The sequence below is a fragment of the Littorina saxatilis genome, linkage group LG2 (assembly GCF_037325665.1).
Source record: "Littorina saxatilis isolate snail1 linkage group LG2, US_GU_Lsax_2.0, whole genome shotgun sequence".
NCBI lineage: Eukaryota > Metazoa > Mollusca > Gastropoda > Littorinimorpha > Littorinidae > Littorina > Littorina saxatilis.
Genome location: NC_090246.1, coordinates 21,594,541 through 21,609,566, shown reverse-complemented (window position 1 = coordinate 21,609,566; position 15,026 = coordinate 21,594,541). Strand labels below are relative to the sequence as shown.

At 41.4% G+C, this 15,026-nt stretch overlaps 1 protein-coding gene across 1 annotated transcript in view; it reads left to right on the top strand.

The window, feature by feature from the left end:
* LOC138958467 (HHIP-like protein 1) overlaps positions 1–14,249 on the top strand; it is a 15,536-nt gene extending 1,287 nt beyond the window's left edge. The window contains exons 2-11 of the mRNA XM_070329632.1: positions 942–1,167; positions 1,736–2,014; positions 2,464–2,549; positions 4,060–4,235; positions 4,894–5,040; positions 5,495–5,624; positions 7,125–7,264; positions 10,179–10,260; positions 11,575–11,663; positions 13,869–14,249. Of these exons, the coding sequence (XP_070185733.1) occupies positions 942–1,167; positions 1,736–2,014; positions 2,464–2,549; positions 4,060–4,235; positions 4,894–5,040; positions 5,495–5,624; positions 7,125–7,264; positions 10,179–10,260; positions 11,575–11,663; positions 13,869–13,984 (1,471 nt within the window). The 3' untranslated portion in view covers positions 13,985–14,249. The remainder of the gene's footprint in view (positions 1–941; positions 1,168–1,735; positions 2,015–2,463; positions 2,550–4,059; positions 4,236–4,893; positions 5,041–5,494; positions 5,625–7,124; positions 7,265–10,178; positions 10,261–11,574; positions 11,664–13,868) is intronic.
* Positions 14,250–15,026: the final 777 nt, after the last annotated feature.

Here is a 15,026-nt window from a genome sequence, read left to right as displayed (position 1 = left end):
TCAACAACTTATTAATTGTTATTTGTCGTTCAATTAAATTTGCATCCAATTAATCATTGTCTTAATCTTAAGTATTTATTGCCCCGTCAATCAATCAGAAACACTCTTCATCACAAGCATACCCACCTGTCTGGCAGTTTCGCTGCATAAGCATTCAAATCTGAGATCAGTGACATCTGAGCTCCAATTTAAAGTTATTTTGAATAACACACTCTCAAAAAACGTATCCTGACAGACGTAACCTGAACTAGGATTGCTGCGACCATCTTGGGGACATTCTGAGATAAGTCACAGCATCACTTATTTGAGTATCTGATTTGTTCCATTTAAAGTTCGTTAGGTCGAAGATATTGTGAATATTTTGATTTTTCCTGAATGAAACGTTCAAAATTGTAAATTTCTTGTTTGTTTTCTTCTTGTATCCTGTACGTGCCTCTGGTTGGATAACTTTTGTCCCATAAACACGGCGTGAACATACACTAACCTCAAGCTCTGTCGTTCTTCATAATCAAAAGTCAAGAAAGGTATATGTGACCCTCCACCACGGAATGAGTCGCATGTCATCGTTGCATGATTTTCATATTTTTACATTTTCCTAGAGTTTTGTATGCTCTATCCAGTGGTGAAAACCGTGTTAGAAAAGAGCGAAAACTGTTTGAGTTATAAGCCTGTGACTAAGGTGACCCTCACACTGTTTCCAGACACTCCCCGGACTTAAATTAAGCCTAGCGCAGAACCGAGCGAGGTGACATGCGACTCATTTCGTGGTGGAGGGTCACAATTATATGTTGTTGGAACGCTTAAATATTGACAAAACAAAACAAAACGTGTCAATACTTAAACGTTCCAACAACATACCTTTCTTAAATTTTCATTATGAATTGTGGAACCTTGGCAGTCTATATGCTTTTGGATGTCTGTTGTTCTTCGCCTCCGCCCAGCCCAGTGCTGAACGGAGAGCTGCAGGTTCAGAAGGAAACAAAGGAAGGCTGTCTGTGTCTGGAACCGGTGGTAGAGAACTTGACCTCTGCCCTCTTCGCCAGACACGCCGGAGACGACACTGGACGTCTGTTCGTTGCCCAGCAACCCGGCATCGTCAACATCCTGTATCCCCGCTCCAAGCTTCTGATGACTCCACCCTTCTTGAACATCTCTTCTCGTGTTAAAGTGAGGGTTTAAGAACAGGGGAGGGTTGGTTGGTTGTGAGTTGGGGTCGGTGCAATGGGGGTGGTGGGTGGTGGGGGGGGGGGAGAGCATTAGAGAGAGAAAGTGAGAATGTGTGTGTGTGTGTGTGTGTGTGTCTCTGTGTGTGTGTGTGTGTGTGTGTGTGTGTGTGTGTGTGTGTGTGTGTGTGTGTGTTTGTACGCATGCGCTCGTGTGGCCGTGCACGCATGTACGAAAACAGTTTTGCAGGCTCTGATTAAGTTTTAAGCTCTAAAACTTTGCCTATTGGTTTCTGACAATCTCTCGGCTTTATCAGCATTTCTGTGAATATTACCACTTTTCCGGGGGTAATGTATAAAGCAAACTCGTCATTTCAGAAATGGTAACAATGTGTGGCCTATCCAACAACCCATACTTATTTGGTTTGCAGTGTAAACGTCCTTTCTTTTGCTGAAAAATATATACACGTTTTTTAAAACAGATGATGTGTCGGTCTTTAGGTTAGATCAATGGCTGTCTCGGTCAAATATGCAAATAACGAATAACATAATTATTTCATTCACACAAAAAGGTCAGCAGAAGCATGGGAGACGAGAGAGGATTCCTTGGCATGGCGTTTCACCCCAAGTTCTCAGAGAACGGCCGATTCTTCGTCTACTACACCATGGAACTTGAAGACGACGAAGACCTCACAGACGAAGATATAGAACTTGGGATAGACGAGCTTGACCACAAGGTCCGAATCAGCGAGATGAGGGTCAGCGCTGCCAACCCCAACGTGGCTGACCCCAACTTCGAGAACATTCTGCTGGATATTAAGCAGCCTTTTCCCAACCACAACGGGGGTGAAGTACGTGAGGGTTATATTAGCTGTATTCCAACGCTTTCAAAGAACATACGAGAACTATATTGTAAAATGTATGGTTTGATTATATCTTCTTTTCTTCCTGTTTAACATACCGTGTGCGCGCTCATGGTTGTGCGCGCACGCGCGCGCGCGTGTGTGTGTGTGTGTGTGTGTGTGATATGAGTGTGTGTGAGAGTGTGTGTGTGTGTGTATGTGTGTGTGTGTGTGTGTGTTTGTGTGTGTGTGAGTGTTTGTGTGTGTGTGTGTGTGAACAACAAGAACAAGAACAAGAACAAGAGTGTGTGTGTGTTTGTGTGTGTGTGTGTGTGTTTGTGTGTGTGTGTGTGTGTGTGTGTGTGTGTGTGTCTGTGTAGCATAACTTAGCTTAGCTCTCGACTGCTTTATCTGTATTGCTTACATCGTTGTGACACTTGACTTCTTTATACCCTCAGCTGCTATTTTTGGATGATGGCTACCTGTACGCCTTCGTTGGGGACGGGGGTTCTGCCGGAGACCCCTTCAATCTGGCACAGAACAAGTGAGTGCTCTAACTTCTTCTTCTTCTTGTCGATCACACGTCTATTATGTCAGCCCGGACAGCGAGACGAATGATGACTTCTTCTCCAAGTCTGCCTTTCCTCCGTACAGCTTGCAGCGGAGGGAGACTCCAGCTGTCCACACGGTTTTCCTCAGTCTCGCTGGGGTGGGGCATATCCGGAGTATGTGGTCTGTTTTCTGATACTCTAGTCCACAGATGCAAGTAGGGGTTGGGACTAGTTTTGGACATGTGGGCATTTAGGCGGTTATGCCCGTTGCGGAGTTGTCAGACCTCTAACAAGAGGAAATTGGTTATAGATAGCGGATGTCTGAAGTTCGACGGTGACAGGTCAACATATGATTGTGTGTACACTAAAGGCATGAGCCTGAAGAATATTTGTTGAATGCCGTTACGTTACAAGCACTTTTTAGTGTGCTTCTGCTGCTCATGCAATCAGTATGGGGACAAATGAGCGAGTCAGTATGTCTAAATTGAGGCACAATCCTTCTAATAAAATCCGCTATATCTCAGATCCGCCATGGTGTTTACATGGGATAAGACCATCCATCCATTCGGACTGCGTTCAGTTCAGAGAGGGAATTTGTTTTGTGAATTAATTTCCTATGAACCCACTAGTGGCAGCGTGTTATTCTTTTCCGCTTTCAAGACTCTTCAAAGTTGTTTTCCAAAGTATCGGCAGTTTTACTTGAGGGTATGCGAATAGCCTGCCAGAAAGAAGCCAGGAAAGAAAAGGAAATGGAAGCTGACTCGGAGGAAACGAAGATGGAATTAAGGTTGTCAGACACTAATCCTCTCCCAGACCTCCGTGGATGAAGGGCGAAAGACTGCAGACTCGAATTAGTGCGAAAGTCAAGAGAGCAAGAGTGAGGAAATCGTGTTACGGGTACACCCTCCCCTTCTTCTGTGTCTTCTCCATAGTCCATTTCCTTTTGTTTAACAATCGCCTCAAGACAAGTCGCCGGGGCTGAGCTTCGTACACTTACACTGGGGTACATCTGTTTGTCAGTTAGTTTCCGTTTCATCGAGAAAACTTTTAGCAAGTAAAGTCCGCATATCCATGTTGATTGACTGCATTGGTTACTGTTCTGCGTTGAACTAGTTGTTGCCAAATTTGAAAAGTGTGGAAGAAATTCCTGCATAATGCATTGGGGACCATGCCCCACATAGCCAGCCTTTCAATGCTATCACCCGCTTATCTATCAGCTTTACAGACCTTGACATTCTGACTTCCCACGCCATCCCCTTCTTCGTGAAAGACTGACTGAAGCATAAAGGGACGTAATAAGCGCTCTAAATACATACGACTTGACTGCAACGAGAGAAAATGGGCGTTATGCGGACTGGACAAAAACACTCTTAGTCTCTGTCCTGTCTATCTGGCAGTTTCTCCATCTCTTTCTCAGTCCGATCTCTACCCAATAAACTACATTTAATTCCTTTTTAAATTTTTTTATTAACGTTTAACGTACCTAACTGTTCAACGTTTCAGACGATCGTTGCTGGGCAAGGTTCTGCGCTTGGATGTCGACTCCAACCGTCGCGAAGCATACAGTATACCATGGGACAACCCCTTCGTGTACGAACCGGGGGCTCGTCGGGAAATCTTTGCCCTTGGCGTCAGAAACATTTGGAGATGCGGTGTTGATCCTGGGAACAGAAAAACAGGTACATGTATAACAGTATAACAGTAGCGTGTTTTCAGTTCTGTTCTAATCACTTATATGTCATGTTTATTTGGTACCCACACGTCTCCTTTTCAATGTGTAATAATCATGCTGCTGTGTCTTTCTGTATAAACCTGTGATTTCTGGCAAAGTTTTGCCAATTTTGACCCTCCACCACGGAATGAGTCGCATGTCACCTTTGCATGATTTTCATCTTTTTACATTTTCCTAAAGAGTTTTTTATGCTCTATCCAGTGGTGAAACCCGTTTTAGAAAAGAGCAAAAACTGTTTGAGTTATAAGCCTGTGACTAAGGTGACCCTCACACTGTTACCAGACACTCCCCGGACTTACATTAAGCCTAGCGCAGAACCGCGCGAGGTGACATGCGACTCATTTCGTGGTGGAGGGTCACAATTGTCATGTTGTTTATCATCATCATCATCATCATCATCATCATCATCATCATCATCATCATCATCATCATCATCATCATCATCATCATCATCATCATCCCCTCCTCACCACCGCCACCACCACCACAACGACAACGTACTCGAGATCGAAAGATCCATCGACATCAAGAACACGAACACAAACAACGTGAACTATCACGATGAGGTATGTGTCAGTGACAGAAGACTAATTTGTCCTACACAGGTGCGGGGCGGGGGAGAGTGCTGTGTGGGGATGTGGGTCAGAACGCTTACGAGGAAGTGGACCTGCTCCGCAAGGGCACTAACTACGGCTGGAGAGCGAAGGAGGGGGTCGAGTGCTTTGATGACGACATGTGCAATGAGCCAATAGGTAAAGCTTAATAGAATTCGTGCGACGTGGCCTTCGCGAAGTCTACTTCATGACGCTCGCTGTACGAACCTTTGACACTGAATTTTCGGCAATAAAAAATGTCCGGCTCAATTAAGAACAGCCTTGAGTCTGCTGCCTGATTAAAGAAAGTATCGAGATTGTCTGTTGTGTATCTGGAAGTAGCTGTGTTGTTTGCGGCCGTAAAGAATGCAGAGTCAAAAATGGCCCTGTGATTTTAACGATAATTATTTTGTACTTTGTACCTTAAGATGCGGAAATATAGCGCTTGTAGATTAGTGATGGATAACAGGCTATCAAGAATGACAAACACATACAAGTTGTATAATAATGTGCTGCCCACATCATTGTGCGCAGCATTTAAGACATCGACGGGTGTGTTCTACGAGTGTCAGTGATGCAAATACAAATGGGCGGGATGTGTGTCTGGTTGCAGAGAACGAAGAGTTACCCGTCCACACGTACCCTCATGCTATCGGCAAGTCTGTCACTGGTGGTCACTTTTACAGGGGCTGCGAGAGTCCGGCACTTGACGGACAGTACATCTATGGCGACTACTTCTCTGGGTAAATGTCACAAACACTTCAATATCTTGCAACATGGGCAGTGCGAGTTTATTTTCAACTGACACCACCATTTTGACTCTATCTTCACCATGTTACTATTATGCTAGCAGACACTCACAGCATGAAAATACCCTTGGACCCGTCCATTGTGGAATTTGTAGCCGACCTGTAGTTGTATGTTTGGGCGACATACTGCAACAGACCATGGCAGAAGTTGCAGAATTTGACTGCGACAAGCTAGGATCTGCAATAGGCAAGTTTGGCAAGCCTTTATTGAGGACCATGCTTGAATCAAGCTGCTTTCCAAACACCCACGCCGCTTCATGGCATGGGGAAACCAAAGAAACAACTTCAATGAACAAAACAAAACTATTTCGTCTAAGTTTAGCAACAGACATTTTAAGACTTAGTATATACGTGACCCTCTTTGCTGCTGTGCTGAAGTGTTATTTTCCGCATCATCGTAAGCCCTTCAATCACCACCCATGTTTGCCCTGCTTCCACTCCCACTCCCAGTCTCATTCACTCTTCCTTTTCTCTACATACACACATAAGTGCAAAGGATCAGACCAATAATTGGAGACGTGCACTTTCATGTAGGAATAAGTTCTTCGCTGTGTAATGTCTGAACGGGTTTATGTGGACCACAACACGTGCAGCTGTAGGCTTGGGAAAATTTGATGTCTTCTTGTGCTGCACTCAGCGAATCCGTTCTTTTCTTAAAAGAAACTTGAAGGTCGTTTATTAACATGCAATTATACAGCTACTGCCATCCTGATACGAATGATATCCATTTTTTTTTGTTTAGCTACGGTGGAATTTAAAGTATATTTTTTCTTCTAGTTTATCTATTATTTTCTGTCATTTTAGGAATGGAGAGGAGCGGGGGGGGGGGGGGGGGGGTAGGGGGGGGGGGATGAACGGTTGCAAGGGAATTTACTTTTTGTAGGCAAACTGTCAAAGAGATTTCGATCTGAGACGGGGACGTATCTGAACAGTTATGGATGTTCTTGGATTTTTATTCCACGTAACATTTTATGCTTAGTGCAGACAGGGCATTGCCAATACCACGCTAAGTATGAACCCTGTGCACCCAATTACGCTGAGAGAATGTTCGAAAGAATCCTTGCAAATGTGCGCCGCTTCCAAAAAAGACTATAAACACACTAGCTGGCATTAGTGTCTATACTTAATAATTACTGTTTGGGTATGTCTTCTACAGCAGAAGTGTACTCGAGTAAAGTCACAGGCACAGGCTACTAGGTAGGGGTGAGATCGGGGGGGGGGGGGGGGGGGAGGAGGTCTTCTGATTGTACTTTGCAGTAGTAGTATGAGACAGGAGAGCGCACCGAACTCCGAGCCCTCAAACAGCCCGTGCCAAGTGGCAGTGTGCAGATTATGCCAACACCCCTTTGATTTGTTTCTGTTATTATACAGACATTGCACACATATATCATACTTGTTGATGAATGTTTGTAATCCTCAATGACTCACTTGCAGTCGGATGTTTTCGCTGGAACAGAAGGAGGATGGCGGATGGAGAAACAAGAACGTGACGCTGTGTGGCGATGACGTATGTTTCAACGGACTCACCAACGATTACGACATTCACATCTTGTCGTTTGGCCAAGATGAAGATGGTATGTACTAATGCTTTACGGTTGATTGTCTTTTGTGCTATACACATTATAAAGTGGCGTTGAATCAAATGCATTCATCAACTCACACCATCCTTTGGCTAACTCTTTAAATGCTACATGTCAATTATTCGCAACTGAAAAGTGTGATCAATTCTCGATCAGAACAATAATAAATACAACAATGTTGGTATTTGTTAAACAATTATGATCTTATCAGTTCTTTTTGCTGATGCACCTGTGTTTATTTATAACGTGCAGGCTCAATCAAAAAGACAAAAACAAACCAAAAACTGCCACAACATCCGAAACACGGACAAACATAACAAAATCAATGAAAGCTATGCACATTCTAAAGCTTATAATTTTTATGAAAAGAAACACACTCAAACACCAACAATTGCACAAAACGAACATAAGCACGTGCAGACGTTGATAATATTAACGAAGAAAATATGGGGCAAACTCCTATCCCGAGCTCAGCCATGCTTATGTCAGAAAAAACGTGAGAAAAGACAAACACCAAAAGGATACATCGAACTTAAGTCATACTGTTTCTCAACGTATGTATCTGTCTATCATAACTCAGAATAAGAATTGTTGCCATACTTCAAAGGTAGCCTAGTACGTCAAGCCGTATGTTAATGACTTTATTTTTTCCGGATACATGCAAAGGGTATGTTTATTATAAAAGGTAATCTGAGAACCAAGGGGATAAACTCAAAGACACTCCAGGCCAAACGTTTCTCTGATCTTATCACAGCGCTCTGCCTCATTAGATTCTAATTATGACCTAGTTTAGTCAAATACAGTCTGTTTAAAGTTCAAAACTTTCTCTATTTATTAACCGTGTAATTTGTGGACGGTGTAATCTCGAAATGATAGCAATTCGAGCAGGTTTCATATACGTGGGCTATTTCTGGGATGACGGTCACAATGCTCCTTCGTGTGTGTATTTTTTCCCATATGGCGCAACTCCCTGCTAAACGTTTCCTGAGATAAATCAAACTTTGATTAAGAGATAATTATATTTTCCGCTGGAGTCACCTATCATGCCTAAAACAAAGATGAATACGTGCGTCCTCCTAAGTTTTGGCATCAAACAATTAGCAGAATATGCTCAAATCAGCAATCGCGTCAAGATGTATACGAAATAAAAACATAGAGGGTAGGTCTCAAGGGCACTGACAAAAAAGAAAGCATAAGAAAATAAAGAGAGAGAGAGAGAGAGAGAGAGAGAGAGAGAGAGAGAGAGAGAGAGAGAGAGAGAGAGAGAGAGAGAGAGAGAGAAACTGAAACTGAACTTTATTACCAAAGGATAGAGGGTTTAGGCAAAGCCTAATCTTACAACCTGTCCCTTAAACAAACACTTAATACAGACGCACATAATATAGATAGTAAAATTGACAAGGTTATTGTTACTTACAGACGTACATAATGTAAATAGTAATAAGAAAAGGGTTATGGTTTTGTATACACATTCAAAAATGGGAAAAACAATATAGTGTGGAAATTGCAGCATAGTTGCAATAATGCATTGCATATAAACATCCAAAACAACTAATAACAAAAGGGAGAAAACAAATGTGGGGAGGAATTGTCCCAATCATTCGCATGTATATCATTATCAATACATACACATAAAGAACAAATCAAAATACAAACATAACTTGACTAAATGTAAAAAGCACTAAAATATCAGACATGAAAAAGAGAGAGAGAGAGAGAGAGAGAGAGAGAGAGAGAGAGAGAGAGAGAGAGAGAGAGAGAGAGAGAGAGAGAGAGAGAGAGAGAGAGAGAGAGAGAGAGAGAGAGAGAGAGAGAGTAGGGGAAGAGGGGTCAGAGAGAAGGACAAAAACGTTCAAACAAACTTAAACGAGATCCAAAAATGTATGCCATTCAATTATCGTTTTATGAGCCGTCTTCAAACACGATTCTGCAACTTTTGATCTGTTGTTGACGCACGCAAAAGCTCCAGGGAGGAGATTTCAGCAATCAGTGATATTAGAAGCTTATTGGCAATATTTGAGGTCGGGCTGAATTTGAAGATAACTTTTTCCTCTCAATATTAAATGATTAGCTGAAGAAAAAAAGTGAACATGACGGTACGAATGCAAAAATGTCGTTACGCATAACTACATGTTTCGATTTGGAACACACACACACACACACACACACACACACACACACACACACACACACACACACACACACACACACACACACACACACACACACACACACACACACACACACACACACACACACACACACACGGAGAGCGACAAAACCGAAGAACGACACACATAAAGAGTCTTTACTTGGCTCAAAGATAAATGTCCCTCCAGATTTCGTTCCTTTTCTGATTTGAATCTCTTCTGATTGAGCTCACCCACTAATTCTATGGACATATTGTAAACACACAGGAACCAAACACATAAACAAATCTTAAAACCCACCCTACCAAACATAATGATGCCCATTCAAAAATGCATTAAAGCTCATGACGTAGTCATTACGTTTTTACGAGTCGAGCGCATGCAATAGATCGTGAAAAACAAAACGTTTTGCTTGCCCAATCAATCAACGCAAATTCTGTTTTATTTTACTTCATTTTTTTGGGAGAGTTTGTGTTTTTTCGTGTAATGTGATTTTTGTTCTTTCTTGTTTGACGTTGTTTACAGTTTTTCCTCTTGGTGAACTGAACAGAACGATTTCAGCGTATTTTTAATTCTATTTTTACGACGTAGGCTATACTATATCGGTATTATTGTTCTTTATTTTCCAGCATGCACAGATCGCAATATCAAGAAAATATTCTTTTAAATTGTGAGTTTTTGCGGAGAGCAGTCTCCTGACCAAGTGAAATATATTCCCGAATGACATTGTGCTACCTTAATTTCATCTTGTTAATCAGGCGAGGTCTACATGCTGACCTCCCGTTCAAGCCGACCTCGGAGATCGGACGGCAGAATGTTTAAAGTGGTGGATCCTCTCAGGTAAGACGTGAACTCTTTTAAGACAAGACAAGACAAGACAAGACAAGACAAGACAAGACAAGACAAGACAAGACAAGACAAGACAAGACCAGACCAGACCAGACCAGACCAGACCAGACCAGACCAGACCAGACCAGACCAGATCAGATCAGATCAGATCAGATCAGATCAGATCAGATCAGATTTGTATACAGTCCTGTGAGGTTACCCTCATAGAAGATCGGGATGCTTTCTCACTGGGGAAAGCGAGCTGCCATACAGTACGGCGCTATCATTTTATATTATCTGCTTGAGTGGTACAAGAGGTAATACTGTTCACATTTTGTGTCTTTGTGAATTTCCAAATTTGAATTTAATTGTTATATGAAGTCTTATATCGCGCGCGTATCTCCAGACTCGGACTCAAGGCGCAGGGATCTATTTATGCTGTGTGAGATGGAATTTTTTTTACACAATACATCACGCATTCACATCGACCAGCAGGTGTGTGTGTGTGTGTGTGTGTGTGTGTGTGTGTGTGTGTGTGTGTGTGTGTGTGTATGTGTGTGTGTGTATATGTGTGTGTGCCTATATGCTAATTTTCATGTGTTCTTCTTACCAAGGCAAACACATTTCAGATGTGCCTCTTTTGGCTAGAGCTCGCGCGATAGGATTGACGCTAACTATGTTTGTGTGTGTGTGTGTTTTTTGAACGGATGGGCAGGAATTGAGGTCATTAGAGAGTTTTCTTGACAAACTGTTAAGAAAATCCAGTAGGTATGCGATCCGAACAGTTGTTTAAATTGCCCGAAAATGCTAAAGTAATGCTGAATAAAAATGGTATATTTGTATATGGTATACCTTGTTGAATGAATGATTCGAAATTAATATTATTATATAGAACTGTTTAGCTGCCTGAAGGTCATCTTGTCAGTTTCATTGATGCAGACTACCTGACTAAATCATCAGATGATTGACGAGTGAGCAATTACATAATTATCTGAGCTAGCAAATGATACATTTGTACAGTCACCACTCAATGCCACATTTTGATCGATACCTCGGGTGATCACTTGACGTGTGTTTAATAATCGTTTAACCCGCGCTCGTACGCGTGTGTCTATTATTTTGTGTGTGTGTGTGCGTGTGTGCGTGTGTGTGTGTGCATGTGTGCGTGCGCGCATGCGTGCGTGCGAGTGTGTGTGTGTGTGTGTGTGTGCGCGCGTGCGTGCGTGCATGTGCCGTGCGTGCGTGTGAGCTGGCTTGATCTTTGTGTGCGTCTGTGTTTGTATGCCGGCCTGTCTCTGTATCCGTCTGTTTGTGTGTGTGAAACAGGCGAGGCAACCCATCGGACTGTCCCCCAGCCCAGCACAGAGGACGAATACAGCAAAACCAACTTCCGCAACAAACAAACCAGCAGTCAGGTAGAACATTGCTCAACATTTTACGCAAAAGAACCATTTGAGAAGACGTTTCCTGTGTTTTAAATCTGTTTAAATATACTGGTTTTTCATTGCTTCTTACATCGGGTATACATGGGTTCGATCTTCACTCGAACATGCGCCATCAGCGTCACATGACGGCGTATTCCGATATTGTAGTTTGTGATTTTTAAGCGAAAGTGAATGGAATTTTTGTGTATGACTCTTTTACATAATTATTTGTCTTACATCTTAAAAGCGAGAGTTTTGTATGCAGGGAGGTGTTTACTTGAGAACAATGGTATAACTTAGTACATTATGTTTAGATATAATACTAATGTTGTAGTGTTTCGTTTGTCTCTATGTTACATGCACCACCTCTGCAATTTCTCCATGTGAGATGATAAAGTTAAGTGGATTTGATTTGATTTAATGATTATCAGTTAATCAGAATAATGTCGATTGCGAGTCTGTACACGATTCCCTTGTTTCTCGAGTCTCTATTCTATCCTTGGCACAAAGGGTCAAAAATCCAAAAAATAAGCCCTTAAAAAAATATGCCTATATTTTTGAAAATATGCCCATATTTTTCAAAATAAGCCCTTATTTCTATAAATAAGGCCTTATTTTAGAAATAAGGCCTTAAATATTTACAGCCATAAGGAAATAAGGGTATAATGAAATAAGGCCTTATTTCTGTTAAGGCCTTACCGAAATAAGGCCTTATTTCTGTTATGACCTTAAAAAAATAAGCCCTTAAAAAATATGCCCATAAAAAAATAAGCCCTTAAAAAAATATGCCCATATTTTTCTGCGCATCGCTACTGCGCATCCGGAGCTAGAGTAAGATCAAGATGTTACACTGATATAAATCAAACGGTCATTTCATGTAAACAATGCTTATCTTGAGCGAACACCTCATCGGAAACCCCAATTCTCTCGCAATTTGCAATTTCAGCACAAATTCTTCTCAAAAATTCATCACGATCTCCCCATTCGCCATGTTTGTTATGAGATCTCTGCGCATGAGCGGCGAAGCCAAATTCTATTCAGCTTCATGATTGGTCAAAAAAATAAGGCCTTATTTTTTTATGCCCTTATTTTTTTATGCCCATATTTTTTTATGCCCTTATTTTTTTATGCCCTTATTTTTATTAAGGCCTTACAGAAATAAGGCCTTATTTCTCGTAAGGCCTTATTTTCAAATAAGGGCTTATTTTTTTATGCCCATATTTTTTTAAGGGCTTAAAGATTTAAGGCCTTAATAATGGAAAATAGGGCCTTATTTTAGAAATAAGGGCTTATTTTCAAAAATATGGGCATATTTTCAAAAATAAGGCCTTATTTTTTTAAGGGCTTATTTTTGGGATTTTTGACCCTTTGTGCCAAGGATACTATTCCTCATGCACTGTTTAGATTTTGCTCCAGGATTTAGGTTTACAAACGATTGGTTGTGGGGCTGTGTTTTTCTTGGGTTTTGTGTGCGTGTGTTCGTTGATAAAGTGAAGAATTGTCAGGCGTTGGTATGTCATTTGGCCGTCTCAGAAACATTTCATTGACAGTGACGTTTTGTTTATTTTAGTCGTAACGCCGGTTTACTCTTTGAAACCACAGGTGATACATTAAGGACCAAGCCAGTTTTCATTAAACTGATCGGCCAAAAATGTACACCACTTGAACTTTTCTGAGATCTAAGCTACTCTTTATAAAGCTGATCAGTCCAAAATAGGAACCACTTTAACTCTTTGAAATGTAGGCTAACAAACAGGATGACGTAATTTTCAATCGAGGTTTGGCACAGGTGGTACAGCGGCAAGGCAAATTGAGACCAATTACCGAAAACACTTTTTAACTTTAAAGAGGACGTTTTGCCTCATTTGAAGCTCTTCCACTTAGAAGTTGGCATTATTTGGGTGCAAAGAACTCCACCACTGAATCCTACTTTTACCAAATCTAATTTACTTATTTGTTTGTGTATGCATTTCTCTCTCTCTCTCTCTCTCTCTCTCTCTCTCTCTCTCTCTCTCTCTCTCTCTCTCTCTCTCTCTCTCTCTCTCTCTCTCTGTCTCTCTGTCTCTGTGACCATTCACTTTGATTCCATGAATATTGCAACACTTCTTGTGCGTCGAGTGAGAGTATGGACGTTCGACAGGAGTAACGTGTAGCCTTTGTCATGTGGTCTTGCCCCGTTGCTTTTGGCTTGTGCAGATGGACTTGTGCAAGGGCCGACAATTCGACAGATCCAGGTGCGTGTCTGTGGAGTTACTCCCTCCTTTCTCTGTCAGCTGATGAGCGTACAGGCTGACAACAACAGGAACGGATGACATGTAGCAGAATTATAAACTTTTATATTAGCATCACAAATATCATACTAGGGTTTAAACTGGGAAGGTGTTTATATTCTAAAGACTGTGACCAATGCACAATTTTGTACAAAGTATTATTTGTTTGCATAAAGACAACGGATTACTAGTCAGAGACAAGAGACAAAATGGTAACGTCACAGCTGGTAAATAAACCCACTCTTTTGAAAAGAAATGTATGCTTTAAAAAAATATGAAGTATGCAAAATGAAATATGCGAAATTCATTGATCTTTTCGAAGAAATGTGTGTGTGTGTGTGTGTGTGTGTGTGTGTGCGTGCGTGCGTGCGTGTGTGTGTGTGTGTGTGTGTGTGTGTGTGTGTGTGTGTGTGTGTGTGTGTGTGTGTGTGTGTGTGTAGTGAAAGGAAACTCACACAAACTGGTAAGTTTGCATTAACATGTGAAACAATGAAAGCATTAATCCCTTTTAACTTGAAATGCACTGTCAACACTGATCAACTTATTGCACATGGTGTATTCGGGATGAAACGACCATAACACAACCACCACATTCAATTCAATTTAATTCAATAATAATTTAATGTCTGAATGTAGGACAAACAGGCTCGTACACTGAAAACATGATTTATTAACTCAATCATGCAGGGTTGAGTTACACTGTCGCTTTGAGTTGTGTAGAAGCAGCGAAAGAAAAATCCAAGTTTTGACTAAATATTTTTACATAATCGAGACGAGGGTGGTGGTGGTGGTGGTGGTGGTGTGTGTGTGTGTGTGTGTGTGTGTGTGTGTGTAACGATTCACAGTAAACTACTGGACCGATCTTCACGAAACTGTACATGAGAGTTCCTGCAAATGATATCCCCAGTTTTTTTATCGTCATTTTAATTTTTTTTTATAAATGTCTTTGATGATGATATATCCGGCTTTTTTGTGAAAAATGAAATGACAGACAGGCAGAGAGACAGAGGGACAAGACACTCATAATTATGCGTAATGATAGACATTCAGACAGACACGCTCACATAGACAGACAGACAAACAG